Here is a 19859-nt window from a genome sequence, read left to right as displayed (position 1 = left end):
TGATATAGAATGAACTTCAGTAGCACAAATGAACGCTTGCAGCCAACTCCAGTTTTACTTTGATTTGCTGTTTCAATATTTAAAAATTGAATGATTAAAACACACTAGAAATTCCACGACACTTCCCCATGTTATTTTAGGGAAAGATTTACTAAGCATTTCGTGACGTTTTTCTCAAATTGCAATAAAAAACGGCACGCACAAGAGTTTGCCAATTTGACATTCCTACTCCCCCTAGTTTTCAAAATAAGAGTTCACATAGCTGGCATTATTAGACTGAAGAAGTTTGAGCTGGTTGGTAGACTGTGTACCTGGCTAAACGTCACAACATAATATTTACAACTGGTGTTGTCAGCTGGTATTTGGGAATATGGTTAGAATTAAAATTTTAAAAAATATGTAACCTGTTAAACGACAAATGTAAGTATGACATGCCAAAATATGACGCAGTGTATTTCGCTTTGTTAGCTAGGTTAACTAGCCATCTTATAGCTAACGCTAGCTGGGACTTGTTTATTTATTTCGTTGGCCTCTCACTCAGATAACTAACCAACTAGTTAGCTATTTATCTGTAACATGATGATAGTTTTATTCCAGAAACGTGATGTTCAACATAAATACTTATGACGGTCAACAAAAAGCTGTCGTACTTGCTGGTTGATTGTAATTAAGGTTCAATGGTAGCGTTACAATCATGATGTTAGCCTATAAGGAATTTAGTTTTCCTGATTGCCAAAGAAAGTTTAGTAGTTAGCTATCCCAAGCTACCTAGAGATGGATAACCTACTAGGTAGATCAGCCAACTTATCTCTAGCGTTCTAGTTAGCGTTACCTACTTTGCAGACAAGTGACTTGCCTACCAGTTGATACAACTAGGTTACCAGCTAGCTAGGTTTAAGCTGGCAGTTTTAAGTCTATCGAGAAAGCTGTCCTTGCTAGTTAAATTAGCTATCTAGCTAGTTAACTTGGAGACTCCTTGCCTCGCCAACCCAAGTGTGTTGTAAAATCATATTAAACTAGCTAACTTAACCTACCTTGATTACTAATTTGATAACGTTAATAAAATGTGGGCAACGAGAGAGCAAGATCCCTTTATCCTGTTCTGTCGTTTATTTGATGTCTAATTGTAGCAGAAAGACTTAAAGTTTAAACGAATTGCTAACTTACATTTGTACGTTTTGTCTTTCAAAGTCTAGTTATTAGACTGTTGGCTCAGCATATGCTCCTTGGCCTGTATTCAAGGATCTGATTGGTTTCACCTGAGCTGACTGGCCCACCACACACACACATTCTCGTTAAGAATGGAGGAAGGCAAGAGAAGGTAAGTGTAGTGTAACTAACTATATGAGCAGTGTTTTAATTTAATTAAAAAAAACAACAACAATTGCTTCTAATTAAGTCCTTTTTTTCCTGAATTTTGGTGATAAACTATATCTCATGTTCATGCATTTTCTCTGAAATTGCTTAAAGGGTGATTGAGTTATCAGAAGATCCATTTGGACTAAATGGTTAATTCAGTTAAACTATTTGCTATGCAAACGTAGTAATAGTTTGTTTACCTACAAGTAGAGGTATAATCTAAAGTCCATTTAAAACTAATCAAGTTGTTTTCTATCAAATGACCACAAAGAAGAATTATATATTCATATTTTGTACCAATGTGGCCAGCAAACCTGGATGTAAACACATTGTTGCATGATAACATAAAATATATGATAGAAACTATGAATGGAACTCATCACAAAATATGGTGCTAGTTGCAAACTAGCCAGTTACTTATGTTGACCTATCTCTTTATCCAGCTGGGTAGCAAATCAAACAAACAAGTAGTCATCCTCTGGCTACGTTTACCACATCATATTAATGGCTATCTTTAGTTTTAGCAGTCACATGTTTTTTGCCCCAAAGAATAATCTAAAAATAATTCAAGATATTACAAGGCCATTTGTAAACTTGGTTAATTGGGTCGCTAGCTGCAGTTCTGGATCAGGCTCCAAAAAAAGTTTCACACATGCAACGTAAATATTTAATACATTTCCTAGCTCTAATTACATCCCCTTGTGCCATTTAACACCGGAAATACTAGGAGTTTTGAAACTAAACAGGTTTTCTCCCTTTGTCTCTCTATTTCTGTTTAATGTTTTATGTTTCAGACCTCCATCGAGAGAGCAAATAATGAACCACACCTCATCCGAAAATTGGTTTAAGGAAAGGCAGAAGTCAGCAATTACAGACAGACAGCATGACAGAGCACCAAAGGCACGTGGTCCCTGTAGCTTCCAGAACCTAAGAAGAAGTAACAGTCTCCAAACAGACACTGGCCAAAAGGGACGCCCTCCTGAACAGCCTGGAAAGGTCTTCATCAGTCTCTGCAATAAGTAGTGCAGTGGAACATTTTTGCTGATGTTCTTTGTTTTTGTTTTGATCTTCTAATTTTAATGGCACACCCTGTTTTATGTTAATAATGCTAATCTTGGTTGAGAAGTGTTTTAAGCAACATTACTTCTCAGCAAAGGGAGACAGCTGTTGTTTTTTGAACATTGTTTGGCTCTTAACACTTTCAACTGTTCTTTCTTTGAATCTCTCAGCAGTCAAAGCATATGCATGAGCCTTTTCCCCATAACAAAAGAATAAATTGGAGAGCATCAGACACAGCCAAAAGAGGTAATCTGTTTTGCATGAAGGCTGAGATAAATATAAAGGGTCAATTTTGTATGCATAGGTCAAGTTTAACTTGACCATTACATGATTTCATCACCACCACCACATCTGTAGTCATCTGTCAGTTGATTTATATTTTTTTGTGTCCTTTTTATAGGTTATAGAGGGAGTAGACATTTAAATACAGAGGAAACACCAAAGTCAAGGGTTATAAATATCAGCTCATTTGAAGTGAAGTTGTCTGACTTTCCGGAACTATGTGACGTTACCACCAGCAACTCTAAGACTGCCTTTAGTGAAGAGCCACGGCTGTGCTGGAGTCCAGGTGCTTCACCAGCTCTTCAGAATTCATCAGCAGCTCCAAGTAAGGTGCGGTAGAACATTGAGCTCTCTACCCGAACGGAACTGGTTAGACAGCTACATATTGTACATACAGAAATGATCAGTTACTTACATGGTACATTCATCTGTGGTTTGAATGGATTAAATTGTGAAGGGGATTCTCTCCAAAGTGAGAAATAATTAAGTTCTAAAACTGCCAATCCTTCCAGACATCACTTCTTTTATATGAAACCATACAAGAAAGTCATTATTTTGCCAGGATTAAAAAATAAAAAGTCACCTCCATTGTCACATATGTATGTGTAATTCTGATGTTGATGTTCTTTGTTTAGCAGATGTCAGGAAACGCAGTACAAAAGCAAAAGTCAATTCACCAAGTCCCCTCAACAGAAATGTGTGTGAATCCTTTGTCTGTCACACCAGGTATAATTCATTTCTTGATGTTGATCTTTCCTCACAGGTAGCTAGCTATCAGTGAGAGGAAAACACTCTGGCATGCTGATATGAAAGTGTCCAGTTATGTAACAAGTTTCTTTATTTTAAGGTCATGATATTGAACTTGTGTTACCCAATCCCTATGGATCACCAGTAACTTCCTGGGCCAACATTGCCTCTCAACCTCCTAAAGTTGTCCAAAAGATTTCCACCACACATATGTCTTCTCAGGTACAGCATAGCAGTATCCACCAGAAGTTCTCACAGCACAGTGGAATTGCAGTACACTGTCATATGTATCTTGAAATCATCGTTATTAACGGTTGTAAATGTAAGTGAATGCCGGAACCTCTCATTGTTCAAGGAGACATTTCAAGGAGACAAAGAAACTTCTCCACTACAATCTGATCAAACTACCGAGAAGAAGAAAAGGAAGAAAAAGAAGAAATCTAAAACAGTGAGTGAGGGAGTGGAGCAGCAGACAGATGATGTACTGATTCAACAGGAACCCCCCAAGATTGAGGTAGTTTACCATATGTGTATTTAATCTTCTGTCACAATATCTTCAGCTCTTAGGGAAATGTAATGCTTCCATGTTTTAGAGCGATTTTTTTTCTTTTTATTTTGTATCTCCTATTTGGCATATTTTTGCAGATTTGCTCTTGTCTAGTGTTAATGTATTAGTGTCACACCAGCTAAACTTCAGACTGGCTAATAAAGGGCTTTTAGAAAAATCTCTCTTGTGTTTAGGATGAAGAGGAGTTCCCAGACTTGTCTTCTGCCTTTGGTGTTTCAGCCAAAGGGGCGAGCCATACTTTGAACTCAGCAGTCCAGGTGAAGCTTTTAAAGGACAAATATGCAAGCTGCAAGGATGTTGCTGTGCTCTGTTCCTTACATTTCTCTCCACTACACAGGAAAATACAGGGATCTCTGAGAGAGAGGGATCATCTCAGTCAGAAAGTATGAACAAGAGTAAATCCACCTCTGGAAAGCCGAGCCAAACCGATTCTAAGAAAGTACAGGTTGGTTATGGGCTCAGCAGGATTGAGATGACCAGCGTTTCAATGAGAGTAACTTGTTACACTATGGTGTAACTTATTGAATCTACCATATACAGTTGTGTTCAAAATAATAGCAGTGTGTTTAAAAACGTGAGTAAAGCTCAGAATCCTTATAATAGTTTTTATTTCCATGCATTGGGAACACTGCACATTATATTCTAAATCAAAACATGAAGAAAAATGTATACATTTTTTAATTACTTTAAAGAAAATGAAGAAAAATTAATATTGGGCTGTTAAAAAAAATAGCAGTGTCTGCATTTTTTTCACAAACTCATATTTACTATATAAACTGAAAATTTTAGGATTTTTTAGGATTTAGCATTACTGTGAATCACTAAACTAATATTTAGTTGTATAACCACTGTTTCTGAGAATTGCTTCATATCTGTGTTGCATGGAGTCAACCAACTTCTGGTACCTTTGAACAGGTATTCCAGCCCAGGATGATCTGACAACTTTCCACAATTCCTCTGCATTTCTTGGTTTTGCCTCAGAAACAGCATTTTTGATGTCCACCCACAAGTTTTCTATCGGATTAAGGTCTGGGGGTTGGGCTGGCTGCTCCATAACTTTAATTTTGTCGGTGTGGAACCAAGATGCTGCTCGCTTACTGGTGTGTTTGGGGTCATTGTCTTGTTGAAACACCCATTTCAAGGGCATTTCCTCTTCAGCATAAGGCAACATGACCTCTTCAAGTATTTTGATATATGCAAACTGATCCATGATACCTGGTATGCGATAAATAGGCCCAGCACCGTAGTAAGAGAAACATCCCCATATCATGATGCCTGCACCACCATGCTTCATTGTCTTCAGAGTGTACTGTGGCTTGAATTCAGTGTTTTGGGGTTGTCTGACAAACTGTGGGCCTTGGATCCAAAAACAACAATATTACTTTCATAAGTCCACAAACTGTTTCTCCATTTATCCAGTCCATGTGGTCTTTGGCAAATTGTAACGTCTTCAGCATGTATTTTTTAACAATGGGACTTTGCGGCTGCTTTTTGCCGATAGATTAGCTTCACACAGGCATCTTCTAATTGTCACAGTACTCACAGGAAACTTCCGATCATCTTTGATCACCCTGGAGCTGATAATTGGCTGAGTCTTTGCCATTCTAGCTATTCTTCGATCCATTCAAATGGTAGTCTTCCATTTTCTTCCACATCTCTTTGGTTTTGCTTTCCATTTTAAAGCATTGGAGATCATTTTAGCCGAGCAGCCTATCATTTTTCTGCACTTCTTCCCCCCCCCCCCTCCAACCAACGTTTTAATCAAAGTACACTGTTCTTCTGAACAATGTCTGGAATGACCCATTTTTCTTAGGTTTTCAGAGAGAAATGCATGTACAACATATGTTGGCTTCATCCTTAAATAAGGGCCACCTGATTGACATATGTTTTTTTGTGTTTTTTTTTCAAAGAATGAATGACCTCACTAATTGAACTCCACACTGCTATTATTTTATTAATACATCCATTTCAATTAATTATTCAATTATGCAAGCTCAGGAGCCCGCATATCATGAATTTACATTTACAGCATTTAGCTGACTTACAAGTATGACTGAGTACAACTTGAGCAATTGAGGGTTAAGGGTCTTGCTCAGGGGCCCAACAGTGGTAACTTGGCAGTGGTGGGGCTTGAACCAGCAACCTTCCAATTACAAGTCAAGTACCTTAACCACTGAGCTACCACTGCAAATGTTGGGGCTGATGGTTTTCTATCACTCTACTACACCTACTGGTAAATTATTTGCCATATAGTAATATAATTTCTACCAAGAACAGTGATTGATCTGGTTAGTCATGTTGGACTGCTATTATTTTGAACACAACTGTAGATCAGATTTAAGCACTTTTCGGATTATGATAGTTATGTCAAGTTGCGGGGCTTTATGAGTGCTTTACATGTATCCGAAAATTGTAAGAGGTAAAAATTGTACTGAAGTAGACAGATGACCAATCCCCACTCTGCTCATTCTTTAATAGTTACCACTTCTGTGTATGTATGCTTTTAGAAATTGTTTTTAAAAGTAGGTCTGTAAGCATGTTTGTACATGTTTATGCTTGATACATATTACTCATTTATGTACCAAGAAATATACTGCCATACAGTCATTAGAACTCCACTGCAGCATCACAAAAACAGCAACTCATTCAGCATCCATTATTGATTGCTCTCCCCAATCTCTGGCAGCTGAGTCAGAAGAAAAGTAAAGCTCCTGTCCAGCTGGACCTTGGGAACATGCTAGCGGTCCTGGAGCAGAAGCAGCAGTCCCAGAGGTCCAAACAAGATGTTAAACCCTTAATCCTTTCAGGTGTGTCTGTGAAGAAATTCATTAGGTTTGTTCTGCTTTTCTTTGTGTTTTTGTTGCATTTTCATCACTACGTGTTGCTGTCCTGGTGTTGTCATCAGTCGGAGGAGCACTTCCAGTTGTGCACAAGGACCCATCAGTTCAAAAGAAGCATCCATGGCAGCAGGAGAGAGTAGCGCACAACCCACTGGACTCCACCTGCCCTCTGGTGAAGAAGGGCAAACAACGTGAGGTCCCGAAAGCCAAAAAGCCGACACCCCTCAAAAGAGTGGGTTCAAATTTCCTGCATTTTTTTAATTTATGGAATCAATTTGATCACCTGGAATCAAGTGATAGTTGTCTCTCAGATTATTCTGAATTAATTTTGCATGGTTCTTGTTGGTCACAATTATGAATCTCATTCAGATAATTCTGAAGGAGAGAGAAGAAAGGAAACAGAACCGTTTGCTGGAGGAGAGGGACCCCACCCAGGTGAGCCTTGAATGTGCTCAAACGGAGCCTCACGCCGTCGAGAATCCATGTGAGGCCAGTCTGCTTCAACATCAGCTCGAACCGATGAGTAAGTGTGCACACATGTAAAGTATGAATATCTTTACATTCTGGGTGTCTAAGGTTCAAAGATGAACTCTTATTTTCTGTTTTAAGGAAACTAGTTGGACGTATTATCACTGAAATGTGTATTGGGCCTTGTGACAGGTGAGCACAGTGAACATGGTTCTGAGGAGACTGCCCAAACAGGTTCGCAAGCTAGCAGTCTCGATAACCATGCAGATGAAGATGCACCTTCTCAAACCAGCAGTCCTCAGTCCAACCCAACTCGACCCAAAATCCACAGCAGGAAATTCAGAGAGTATGAAAGCCCTTCACAAATGCCTTGATTTTGGTTAACAGAAATGCATTTTGAACATTAGGCCTGTTCTATTGCAGAGTTCTCTTATTACCCTTGCTTTTGACAGCTATTGTAGCCAGATGCTGAGTAAGGATGTGGATGAGTGTGTGACCACCCTGCTGAAGGAGCTGGTGAGGTTCCAGGATCGGCTATACCAGAAGGACCCCATGAAGGCCAGAATGAGGCGACGGCTGGTCATGGGCCTTAGAGAGGTTCTCAAACACCTGAAGCTCAGAAAAGTCAAGTGTGTCATCATCTCCCCGAACTGTGAGCGTGTGCAGTCTAAAGGTATAGCCAAAAACATATCAGGAAATAAATGTCCGTGTGTGCTTGTGAGTGTGTGGATGTATGCATACATGCATGTAATTACTAGTGTCTGTGGTGTTCCAGCTGCAGAGAACTATACCTCTTGAAAAGCTCCTAGGTGTTTTGTTACCTCTTGTTCTTGAGCTTTTGACTTTTGCATAGTGTGATATACATGTGATTCCAAAATTGCACTTAAAACAACTATGTCCTGACAATCTGAGTACAAATATGACCTTGGAGTCCATATGTGTTTATCATATTGCTTTGATGTTGCTTTGTTCAGCTATGAAAAGAAATGTTGTAGTCTTAGTCTTCTCTTTAAAATATTTGCATCTGAATTCCAACCTTTCATGGCATCATTTGTAAACCGTGAAGACCGTGTGTGTGTGTGTGTGTGTGTGTGTGTGTGCCAAAAAATAAACAAACACATGGCCATCCAATGGTCTGCAGGTTTTACATCTGTTTTTTCCTGTGCAGGAGGGCTGGATGAGGCTCTTCACAACATCATTGATACGTGCCGGGAACAGGAGGTTCCTTTTGTCTTTGCACTGTCAAGAAAGTCTTTGGGTCGTTGTGTGAACAAAGCTGTGCCTGTGAGCCTAGTGGGCATCTTTAACTATGACGGAGCACAGGTACCTCAGCTTCCTTCATAAAAGCTAATCACAAGGAAACAAAGTGACTGTAATTATCTGAATGATTGTATCAATGAGTTGAAGTACATTAGACTGTTAGGCAATCAGGTTTATTTTGGTTTTTTTATTGCCTTTTCATAATGTTGCAAAAAAAGGTAATAGCATAATGTGCTTGCTTCTACTCTGCTCAGTTGCTACGCAGTTTTAATTTGACAGCAATTATTGTTTTTAAGGCTCTCAAATTAATCTGAATTATTTGATTTTTAAACATACAGCTGGTCAATATGCTAGAAGTAATAACCCACACCATCAGTGTCCACAGAAAAGCATTTTAATAATATCACATTGCACGCCCCTTTTGTAACTCTACTATACCGATGTTTCCCAGTCCTTGTCCTCAAGTACATCTACTATACATATTTTAACATGTTTCCTGTCCTGAACACTCCTGACTCAGCACATCAGCCAATCAACAAGGTCTTCATGAGTTTAGCATGCAGTACAGCACTGCTCCGGCGTGGAGCGCAGGGGTAGCTCAGGACTGGCCAACACCTTTCTCCACTGTCCCCACAGGACCATTACCACAAAATGATCCAGCTCACGTCTCAGGCGAGGAAAGACTATGAGACATTGATTGCCAATCTAGAGGATAACTCGCAGGACCAGGGGGAGGAGGCTGAGAAGCAGCAGAATATTGAACCACCATCAGATCCTTCTGAAGAAGAAGAGCCTGAATACAGTAAGATCAAAGTTTAATAGAAGCTATAGAGTCTATAAGTACTGTTTCATTCTGAATTATGTTGTCTTCACAGGAAATAATACACCAATGATTCAGTACTAGACCAAGTGCTTTTTAAAGTGGATTGTTAACACAGGTGCCCATAGTGGACAACAGATGTTCTGCTGATATTAAAGATCCATTGCTGAGTCACCTGTTTGGATTTGCTTGACTTGAGCGACTCCAAAAAGGTGCTTGGGGAATATTTTTAGTGTCACCCTTTCTCATGACATTAAAAATATTTTGATATTCCACAATGTGCATAACTAAATTGATACTATAGAACTTCTATGCATGAAACTCCCTTATGCCTTTACAGTTATGAAATCTGATATTTTGCTGTTGGTTCAAATGAGGAGAAAACGAGCATAAAGAGTGCAGGTGCATGAAGCACCCCTGTGTTCTTTACTGACTGTGTGTTCTCTTTAGATAAAATTTGGAAGAAAATGCTAGAAAAAGAATACAACCACAAGTTCTTGGCATTTGAGAAGCAGTTTTCATCGGTTGCCATCAGCGCAGATTTGGAAACGTTGCTGGACAACCACGAAGGAAGTTGATAATTCACTAACTGTATAACTCGCTAGGGTGGTGTTTTTGTTTGGTTGGTTGGTAATAATTATGATGTTGTGAATCACTGAGACATTTATGGAGATGATTACTCATATTTTTATGGATGTAAATGTTTACAGATTTGCCCTATGATGTGACTATAAAATAAATCCTTACTCATAAGACACTATAGCATACATCTCACTGCCACAGGAAAGAGGCCAATAAATTACTTGCTGTCAATAATGAATTATGTTTAGAATAAATTAATAAAAAAATTGTCTTAAGATTTCTCCTGCATCATATTGAATTTTGGTCATGGTACAATTCTAATGCATGGTTATTTGCTATACAATGTTCATCCGTATTCACGCTTCCTTTTAAAATGATTTAATAGATCAGCATTTCAAATCGGAGTCATTTTGTCTCATTTAACAGCACATCAGATCTCAGTGGAATGTACCATAACTCATGCATATATGTTTGTTAATCAAGTGCTTTGGTGGAAAAAGGGTCAAATGATTTTAAAAAGTAGGACAATATAATTAGTAGAACTTTCAATAATATGAAATTGACACTAACCTGTTTGCGAGAGCTATGCTGTATTATATGAACTGTAAAAATATCTGTATTTTTATATAGTTTTGGTACTTTGACACTTTTCCTACATGGGACCTTCATGTGTAGTTGAGCTATGACATTCTTTCCAAAGATGGTAGAAAAGCTACTGAAAAGAGAAAACTGAAAATATTTTAAGTAACTGCTCTGAAGCAATGTTATGACAAATAAAATAAAAAAATGAATGAACTGCCATTGTTGAATAAAGATAGCTAGTCACAGCTAATGAATCTGACCAGAATGGCTTATCTCAATGAAAGAAGCTTCTCTTTAAGGATTTAAAACCAGTACCTTCCTACTGACAATGCAAGTACCTAACTGAAATCATGCAGAGTACCACTTTTGCTATTGCAAAGCAGCACAACAAGCTTCCAGGAAACATGGCTGAATAAGTAACATTGAACACAATACACTGTTATATACATATTGTTTTGTTTAAAAAGGGCCAAGTTTGGCAAGGGCAGCCCTATATTATGTGAAATAATGAGATGGGCTACAGCCTTTGTGTAAGTTTGACGGCTGATATTTGGCTATTACTCCAAACTCCTGTATTTGTAACATTATAATGTGTATTTTCTTACATGTGGGTGTCTTCCCAGTAGCAGTGCTATAAATGAAAAGTCCTTTATTTTCTGTTCAGGGGACTTGCAAATCTGTAACATTAATGTAGTGTTAATCAGTGTATCTTGTGACACTGAATTATCTTGTACATTTGCACAAACAAAAACACAAGCTATGCAGACAAATGGATGGCTACAAAGGAAAATGCTGTGTCTTAAAGGTGCACTATGCAATAATACAGAAATATCAGTGTTTTGATTCCATTGTCTCGGTTAACATAAATCAAACTTTCTATGAGCTATTCAAGCTCTCTGCATCAATAGAGTGTAACAATTTTCTCATAACATTCTAATGTGTACAAATATAGTCATTGCTTTTTTACAAATTTGACAAGAGCAACACAAGTTGCTTTCAGTAAAAGAGTAAGGATGCTGCTCTTATGTTTTCGTGACATCAAATTGTAAGAATTTTTAAATATAATTTAACAGTCCTATATGAAGCACCCATAACTATTTTAGTGTTCAATATAAAAGTTCTCTGATTTCTTGAAGTTAAATGGCAAAAAGCTCATAGCAAATATTTTTTGTCCAAAGCAATCACACCAAAAGCTGACCTACAATATTGCCAAGGCTGTTCCTACATATTCCTGAGTCTCTTTAGCCTGAGATATTGTTTCATCCCTTATCTTTTTATTAAGATCACCGCAATTCCCTTCTTTGTGGGTGTGAATAGGTATACTGTCTTTCTGAAGCACAAGGACCCTGTCACTATAAATCCCAGAGACTTTGCTGTAGTTTTCCCCTTCTTCTGCTGTAGGGATACGTTTACAGTCTTGACTCTCCATGTCTTCAACATACTCCATTAGGCCATTAGGCGTGAAAAGGGCATCATTCTGCTTGAAGCTGGATGTGCAGCTTGTCTGAGAGTTTCTGACCATGCCTTTCTGAGGTTTGATCTGAGGACTCTCCTGGTCCAGTTTTTGCAGTGCCCCATCATGTGTGCTTAGATGGTTTAAGTGTTGAACATCTGGTAGGGAGGAGAAAATTCCAGAGAATGTTTGTGAAGGTCCAGCTACAGATTCACGATCAGAAACCTTATGGTCATGTACAAAAGCTGATCGTTTCCATCTGTCACTCTGCTTCTTCAAGGTGTTTTCTGTAGGCAGGCTGCAGCAGACTCTACCTTTACAGTCTGAAGTATGCTGGTCACCATTTGTACTTTCCTGAGCAACATCATTTCCAGACTGCTCAATGTCTTCATCACTATCAACCACCACCAGAAAGTCCATTTGATCAGGGCACTCTGGTGTTGGAGGGAAGCCTTCCAAGGTTAGGGTACGGAATATATCTTCTGACATTTCTGTCTGTTAATGACAGACAAAAAAAAAAAGAATTATATTGAACTTAATGTTTAAGCTATAAAATTATTTTATTGATATGAGAGAATTGTCAGATTTCAGAAACAAACTCCTGAGGCTACAGTTATATTTAGAATATATTTACCTTTAGGAGTTTAATATCAAAGCCTTTTATTTTTGGTCCTGGAACAGGAGGCAAGAAGAAATGCTTAACACTAGAGGAGAGAAAGAAAGAAACATTAACTTAAATAAAGGTTACACCAAACATTTACATGATTTCCCACTTATTTCAAGTATGGTTGCTCAACCAAGACAACTTTGGCATTCATGGTTTCCTGCAGCAGTTTTATATTGTAGCCAAAAGGCTCACAATGTGAGAATGTAGTTCTGCACAGAATAATATTCTGTAAAAGTATTAAAACACCTTTATCATAACCTTTTACTGAGGCATTTTTCTTTCTGAATTGTATTATTTCACAAAGTGATGATTTTAGCAAGTGCTAATTGAGGGCTATTAGCATTTACTTCTGTTAACAATTTGACCTTGTAGCTGGAGGTCAGCTCTCCAGAAGAAACCTCATGGGTGATTGGCCCCACTTTGGATAAAGAGAAATTCAGAGCTTTTCGTTTAAACATTAATATATTCCTAATAATTTAAGTCCTTGTCTTGCTGAAATAGCAGAACACTTCAAGAGTGAAAAAGGCTGGAAGACTGCACCAACTGAAATGGTTACCTTTACCTCTGCTTGTAAAATATGCAGAGCTGCTTCTTGAGTGGTAGAGATATGGGCATTATCCCTTAAGCCCCATGCAACAAGACAGTTTTTTTATAGAGCAAAAAAATGAGTAAAACCTGAATGCATGTATTAGTTACAGTTGAAGAATAAAAAGAACTGTGGCAAGCTTACTATTTTCTTTTGATTGCTAGTATTCCAGCAGCCATCAGGAGAATGAAAGCACTGATGGTGAGCATGAAGATCATAACTGACCTCTCTCTTAGTGAGTCTGCAAAAAGAACAGTTGCATTCTCAAGCTCTTTTTTCCTTTTACCTCATCGCTGAAAAAAGGGTGGAAAGATCTAGAGGGTTTTTTTTTTTTTAATATGCGTGCACATGCATACTAGTAATGTTTGCACTGCCACATGTTAAGCAAACCAAACTTAATATCGATAGCTATTGTGTGAAATACTTTGAGAAAATCCATTTAACAACCCTAGGTCATGCAGTAGGTTTTATTATTTACATAAGACGAAGAAGGTGCGTTTTATCAAAAGACTGACAAGTATTATGTAAGAATGCATTATGCAACCTTTCAAAACTGATTTACAAGCAGGCACAGGAGAGAGAGAACATCTTACTGTCTGGGACTTGGATAAGAATGGGAGGACTCCACTCGCTCCAGAGGCCGTGGTCTAATCTGCAGCGTGCTTGTACAGTGTACCGTCCTCCAGGCTGGGGACTGTAGATGCTTAGCTCCTTTTGCTTACCAGTGCTGTACAACTGTGACCACCACAAAAACGCAAACCTTAAAATCAAAGTTCCACATGAATGTTAAGCTCAAAGTTGCAAATGGATGTTCCGCATCCCTTTTGGGTCAACACAAGGAAAATATTATGTTATTAGGCACAGAGTGAATATTGCATGGTTTAATTAATAATGTCAGTCCATTAGAAGATCCAAACCCATTTAGCCAGAAAATGTGGAACGAACCTCCCACTCACTGGCCTTCTGTCTCCTGCTCTCCAGTTTCACTCGTACTTCATATTTGAGAGTCACCCAGCCCGAACGGGTGTCTGTGTCATGTGGGGCCTCCCACTGCACCAGGAAATATGGGTTGTGCTCTGTTCCCAACACAGTCAAAGTCACATTCTCTGGGGAGTGAGGCTGGACTGCAAAGAAAAGACAAATTCAATTTCAACAAGCATAGCTATTAAACAGTGTGGTAAGCATCTATTCTTAAAATGTTTTAAATTGTTTTAAAGGCCACTACATTTTAATAGCTAATCTATATTATTGCTTGGGCTACTTGGTCAATAAATAGTCATGCTCATCCAATAAGACTTAATCCCTTGAAATGGGCTGAATGTAAATGGGTTCAAGTGTTGGTGCCCATTCCATCTTTGATCTAAATGAAGTGAAAAGCAATGGATTATAAATATCTATTCAAGTATTCCTATATTGCCATTACACTTCCCATCCAGGAATTGTGTTTGGAATGTCAATTGATTTTGGTGCTCATGTGGAAAAGAAGAAAAAAAACAATGATCATTTGGAAAAGAAGAAGATGAAGAATAAAAAAACTCCTTGTGAGCAACTTTAAATCTTGCATGAATACACATTCTTGTATGAGGTTTTACTGTTTTTATTTTAGTTCTTTATTTTGCTTTTACTGCTTTTATTAACAGGTTCATATATTTTGACCAGCAGGGCCTTATGAAATGTGAAGAACAATTGGAAATAAGAAGCTAAAATCTGGGTTGTAATATTAATAACAACGTTTTTAGCATCTTTTATTCATAATCAATAAGAGCTGAGATTTGTAATGCCAGTAAAGCAAACATAAATGGTGGAGCTAAAACAGGACAAACAATCTGGTAGAAGGTTAATATAAATAAACAATTTGATTTATTCATTTAAAAAAAAAACATTTGAAAACAAATTAAAGTTTGTCTCACCACTTTTTAAAAAAGAATCTTTTAATATTTTGGTGGGGAAGACCAGCAAAATATTACATTTACGGCATTACATTTACATTTAGAAATTAAATATTATAAAGTACTAGAATATTCCAAAATAAAGTCTATTGATAAATCATGTTTATTTAATTCCTGATCTTACTAGGAGTCATGCAATTGGCCATATGCTAAGCTAGCAACAACTACATACAAGCTGCCAGGGCATATTTGATAGTAGGATCATGTTTTATTACCCCAGAGCGACACATCACTCTGTTCTGCTACCAGCTGTCCAGCTGAGATCACTGTACTTCCCCATAAACCAAAACCGAATACAGCTTAAATTTATACCCCACTGAGACTCCCCTAAGTAAAAACAAACTATTGCTTATTTATGGTAATGCTTTGTGAATCTCAGTGCTGCTGAAGGAGTACTCCTATTGCACTGGTATATGCTTGTATCCCCATCTCTGTGGTTGACCCAGCTGGAGAGAAATGGCATGTTTAGTGCAAGTACAAATAATGAGCACTGCCATGATACATAATGCATAATATGCTTAAACACAGGGCCTTTTATACTGTGATGATTACATTGGCAGCATTAAATGAAATGCTGTTGGGTTATTATGATATTATGATACTGTGGACACACAACAATTAAAAATACAATTAAGGAAACCTTTAAGAGTTAATTGGGCTAATTAATAAACTCACCAATATCCATGACATCCACCTCCACAGACTCTGAAAACGTGTTCCCATAGGAATTAGAGGCCATAACTGTAATATTATAAAGGACCCAGATAGATGTGTGGGCTTTGTCAAAGAAACATGAGTTATTCCCTGCTCTGTGGTAGTTTGGACATTCAAAGACCTTTTCAGATCTGTAAGGACAAAACGATTATGTTGAAATGATAATAAAGGATTTAAATATTTGCTTTGAAATGACAATGAGTGACAAGATATGCATACACATGTAGCTAAATTGATGTAGTCCTGCAAAAAATGTACATTATAAAAGGCTCTTCTATAACATATATAAAATATTATATTTAAAAAAAACAAATTTTCTAATTATCTAGTACTCATGTTTGTCATGTTATTCATGAAGTGGGTACCACAGCTTATCGCACGAAATGGCAAAAACTTACACGATCCATGTTTAAACACTAAATATGGCAATGCCCATCAAAAACAACAACCATTATTTATGGTTGAAGGGAAAAGTGGAACCATAGACAATATGCAAACTTTCTAGACCACCTGAGTTGCAAGGGACAATGGTAAATCATTAAGAAGCAGACAAACCTTTGGTCAAAAGTTAAAGCTAAACTTTCTTACCTCTCTTTTATGTAGAATAGGCGGTAGGTAGTGGGCAGTCCCCCAGAGGAGCCAGGTTCCCACCAACACGTGAAGGTCTCCTTCTCAGGAGATCGACACCTTGTGAGTTCAGGCTTTCCAGGTGCTGTGTGACCTATATGTACCACAAGATACAGTAGAGCTCCAGTATGAATATTGTAGTATGCACTGACAGCTCCTAAACTAAAGAATGTTCCATTAAAGCAACTGTGCATGGAAATTTTAAGTAAGAAAAGTTACTTTTTCTCAAGTTACATTTTAATTACATAAATCTAGTTTTTATGCATCTGTCAAATTCGTCAAATCTGTCAAATAGTGAAAATAGTAGCTCAGTGGTTAAGGTACTTAACTAGTAATCAGAAGGTTGCCAGTTCCCAGCACCACCAGGTTGCTGCTGTTGGGCCCCTGAGCAAGACCCTTAACCCTGAATTGCTCAAGTTGCGTTCAGTCAGAATTGTAAGTCGCTTTGGATAAAAGCGTCCGCTAAATGCCGTAAATGTAAATGTCAAATACTAAAAACTCACTACACAATGTTTCCTTAATGCTGCCACTTCTTTAAAGGAAACTGTAGCTTCTGGCCAATTCAGTTCTCTAAAATGTAATATTTTTCTATTTTGCATATACAAATCCAATCAGCTGCATATAAAATATGTAGGAGGTTCATATGAACATCAGCCTGAAAAAATGAAATTCAAACTCCTGAACCACATTGGCTTTTACCAGAATATTGCCTCAATTTTCACAATGTTCAAAAGCTATCTGCTTAATAAAATGCATTAGCATGCTCAAACAGTATCACATTTGCCATAAACAAGGCACTATGTATGTTAATAATCCTCATATGTCATTGTGGGTGCACCTTGTTTTAGCATTTCTGGATTATGCCAACCATCTGTGATGCAAGTTTAAAAACCAGCACTCACACATGCAAGCAGGAATCCAGGAGAGCAGGCACGTCGCAGCCAGAGCGAGGGTGGCGTCTCCCCACATCTTGCCTCTGATCCAGCTGAGATGCAGATGCTCACAGAGCTAAAGAGGCTTCCATGTAGACATCACCAGCTGTAGGATTGTTTTGACACCAAACATCAGTCCAGTGAAAAAAAAGCATTTAACAAGTGTAAACATCACTGCACTATAGTGTGTAGTGAGGTGGCTAAAGGTGTGCTCGACTGATTGTGCTGGACAAATCTGCTTTGTGTGTTAGTAAATCTATGAATGATATAGCTCAGAAGAATACTGTAGATATAATAGTCCAAGCAATGGCTGTTGTTACAATTCTGCCAGTGCTATACAGTGTATGTTGCATGCACAAATTTTCTTTGTTTGGAAATAAGGTGCATTTTTGGCATCTTGTAGAAAAGAATGCATTTTGTCATCTTATCTGCATAGCAAATTAAATGAACACAAGTGCAAGGACAGTCTGCTAAACAATGATGCAAGTGAAGAAAAACGTGTTTGTATTGAAGAGACAAAACCCACTCGAACATGTGCATGTCCACACGTATGTAATTAACTACCAAAGCCCTTCATAAAAGAAGCAAAACTCAACTGACCATAACGTTTTTGAGCTCATGGAAATGTACAAGGCTGTTGTATATTACAAGGCTCCCAGACGAGATAACTGGGCGTGGAAAGCCCAGAGGTATAGCCTGCTTAATGGAAAGTTACTGAATAATCCGTCAGAAATGCAGAAACCCGACTCATAAGAAAACGTGTGATGATCCATGAAAGGAGGGGGTTATTTTCATTCATCAGTTATGTGATGAAACAACTGATACAAAACAAATCTGCATTTCTGTTCTATTCTTTTAAGATTTTGCTGCGCTACTAAATCTGTAGCAAAATGCTGGACAGACGGACAAAGTGAAAGGTAAAAACAGATTATTTCATCATCTGGGATACCAAACAAACAATGCAAGAGGATGTTTGCATCTTCAAACAGAGCTGCTAAACTCTGTGCAACCCTGAGAATGCTTTTCTCCGTTATCAGTAATAGTTGTTAATCTTCTGAAGGAAGTGGGTTAAAGTACAAATTTAAATGAGTTCTTTGCTCAGAAACACTCAGTCACAATCACTTTCTATTTTGGGCCCAAAGGGTCATAAAAATGCGGAATGTTTCAGTGATCACACGTTATGCCCAGTTGAACAGAACAATTATCCTACAGAAAACCACCACAAACAATTTTTCGCTGCTATCTCATTTTACGTAATGTGGTATTATTTATCTATCATGTAAACTCGGCTGTCGTATAAATTGGAGCCGTTTTGAGCCTGAAGCATACTTTCTGTGTCTGAAACATACTTGCCTATTGGCCATTGACGTCACATAGCATTTACTCAACAAAAATATGCTAACCCATCTTCCTTTCTGACACACATACAAACACGAGCGCACACAGATACACCGTTACCTTTTTCGATAAATCAAATGTGTGAATGTGCATTCATCATTAAAAAGATATTAATTATTTAACATTGCTTGTCACTAATTATTTAGACCTGCTTGGCCGAAAAAGAAAGGCAGCCAGTGAGTGCCATATCACAAGCAGTCATAAATGTTACCAGTCTGAGAGAAAACAGCAAACTAGTCTGAAGTGCTCAAAAAACATCAAGAATGTCTTTGGGCAGTTCAAAGGGACTGACTTTATACATACTGCGATCAAACCTGCTATGCCTATTTCAGTTGCCTTGTCATCAGAAGGGTAATACGTTCATCCCTTGCTTACTCCTCCAGACACCTGATGATCCATTCTATTAAAATGGAAAAGTACTCACAATTTGTTTCATCTTTAAAAATGTGGTATAAACTGACATTACACACATGCTGCTTTTAAACATCCAAATTAATGAATGTACTGGCCCCATAAAAAAATCTATAAGACATAATTGGTTATGTTATTTAATACTTCTTTGCAGCGAATGGTTCATTCACATCACTGATAACGTAAAAGAACAAGAGCATGACATGGAAAAAAATCCAAATAAAACCTGGCACATAACAGAATACGGCACGTAAAGCGAGAGGAACGGGAGTGAGCAATATTTGGATGTTTAAATGTGCTAAATTAAAGAAACACGAATTTACCTTAGTTGTGTTAAAATTACATTAATTTACCTACACTGAGCTTCTCGAACGCGAAATCCAAAGCGCGCAGAAGCAGCACTTGTAGTTTCTCGCTTGTCAGGTAAACGACGGGGCGGGCTGTGCCGTGCATGTTTGCTCCGGCGACAAGAAAACATATGCGGACCAGAAATCAGGAGGCGCTCTGACCCACGAGACGTGAGAAGGAAGTGACAAAAACAATCCACGTCAAACA

The 19859-nt window shown here is 38.0% G+C and overlaps 2 protein-coding genes across 13 annotated transcripts; one reads left to right on the top strand and one right to left on the bottom strand.

Annotated features, from left to right (window-relative positions):
* Positions 1 to 268: 268 nt before the first annotated feature.
* On the top strand, positions 269 to 10055 carry LOC113572948 (selenocysteine insertion sequence-binding protein 2). 6 transcript variants are annotated; one of them, XM_027002923.3, is made up of 18 exons: positions 269 to 420; positions 1197 to 1321; positions 2154 to 2355; positions 2589 to 2664; positions 2819 to 3030; positions 3336 to 3426; positions 3548 to 3669; positions 3803 to 3961; positions 4189 to 4272; positions 4353 to 4460; positions 6702 to 6822; positions 6921 to 7087; positions 7225 to 7378; positions 7516 to 7669; positions 7776 to 7996; positions 8492 to 8646; positions 9220 to 9385; positions 9854 to 10055. In XM_027002923.3, the coding sequence occupies exons 2-18, from the start codon at positions 1302 to 1304 to the stop codon at positions 9979 to 9981; spliced, it is 2340 nt and encodes a 779-aa protein (XP_026858724.3). In that variant the 5' UTR covers positions 269 to 420; positions 1197 to 1301; the 3' UTR covers positions 9982 to 10055. The 6 variants fall into 6 exon arrangements, with proteins under 6 accessions (XP_026858724.3, XP_081570109.1, XP_026858726.3 ...); XM_081713983.1 differs by having other exon boundaries at positions 1192 to 1321; positions 2154 to 2259; XM_027002925.3 differs by having other exon boundaries at positions 1192 to 1321; positions 2592 to 2664.
* A 919-nt stretch (positions 10056 to 10974) lies between these two features.
* prlrb (prolactin receptor b) lies at positions 10975 to 19816 on the bottom strand. 7 transcript variants are annotated; one of them, XM_081713987.1, is made up of 11 exons: positions 19658 to 19806; positions 19197 to 19293; positions 17466 to 17601; positions 16525 to 16657; positions 15898 to 16067; positions 14219 to 14397; positions 13867 to 14008; positions 13418 to 13514; positions 12655 to 12724; positions 12335 to 12515; positions 10975 to 12178 (listed from the first exon to the last, which is right to left on the bottom strand). In XM_081713987.1, the coding sequence occupies exons 3-11, from the start codon at positions 17530 to 17532 to the stop codon at positions 11766 to 11768; spliced, it is 1452 nt and encodes a 483-aa protein (XP_081570113.1). In that variant the 5' UTR covers positions 17533 to 17601; positions 19197 to 19293; positions 19658 to 19806; the 3' UTR covers positions 10975 to 11765. The 7 variants fall into 7 exon arrangements, with proteins under 7 accessions (XP_081570113.1, XP_026858630.2, XP_081570111.1 ...); XM_027002829.3 differs by having other exon boundaries at positions 10975 to 12515; positions 19662 to 19812; XM_081713985.1 differs by having other exon boundaries at positions 10975 to 12515; positions 19208 to 19293; positions 19662 to 19812.
* Between the last annotated feature and the right edge of the window lie 43 nt (positions 19817 to 19859).

The sequence above is a fragment of the Electrophorus electricus genome, chromosome 5 (genome assembly GCF_041902795.1).
Source record: "Electrophorus electricus isolate QZ-2024a chromosome 5, ASM4190279v1, whole genome shotgun sequence".
In the NCBI taxonomy this organism is placed as follows: domain Eukaryota; kingdom Metazoa; phylum Chordata; class Actinopteri; order Gymnotiformes; family Gymnotidae; genus Electrophorus; species Electrophorus electricus.
This window is presented reverse-complemented; position numbering and strand designations above follow the sequence as displayed.

Bases quoted from the DNA above. Each gene is read 5' to 3' on its own strand.
- LOC113572948 (XM_027002923.3), top strand. From the start codon at position 1,302: ATGGAGGAAGGCAAGAGAAG. The intron at 6,823-6,920 runs GTGTGTCTGTGA...TGTTGTCATCAG, and splicing joins TAAACCCTTAATCCTTTCAG to TCGGAGGAGCACTTCCAGTT. The intron at 9,386-9,853 runs GTAAGATCAAAG...TGTTCTCTTTAG, and splicing joins AGAAGAAGAGCCTGAATACA to ATAAAATTTGGAAGAAAATG.
- prlrb (XM_027002828.3), bottom strand. From the start codon at position 17,532: ATGTGGGGAGACGCCACCCTCGCTCTGGCTGCGACGTGCCTGCTCTCC. The intron at 13,515-13,866 runs GTAAGATGTTCT...TTCTTTTTGCAG, and splicing joins TCTTATCCAAGTCCCAGACA to ACTCACTAAGAGAGAGGTCA. The intron at 12,516-12,654 runs GTAAATATATTC...TGTCATTAACAG, and splicing joins TTGATATTAAACTCCTAAAG to ACAGAAATGTCAGAAGATAT.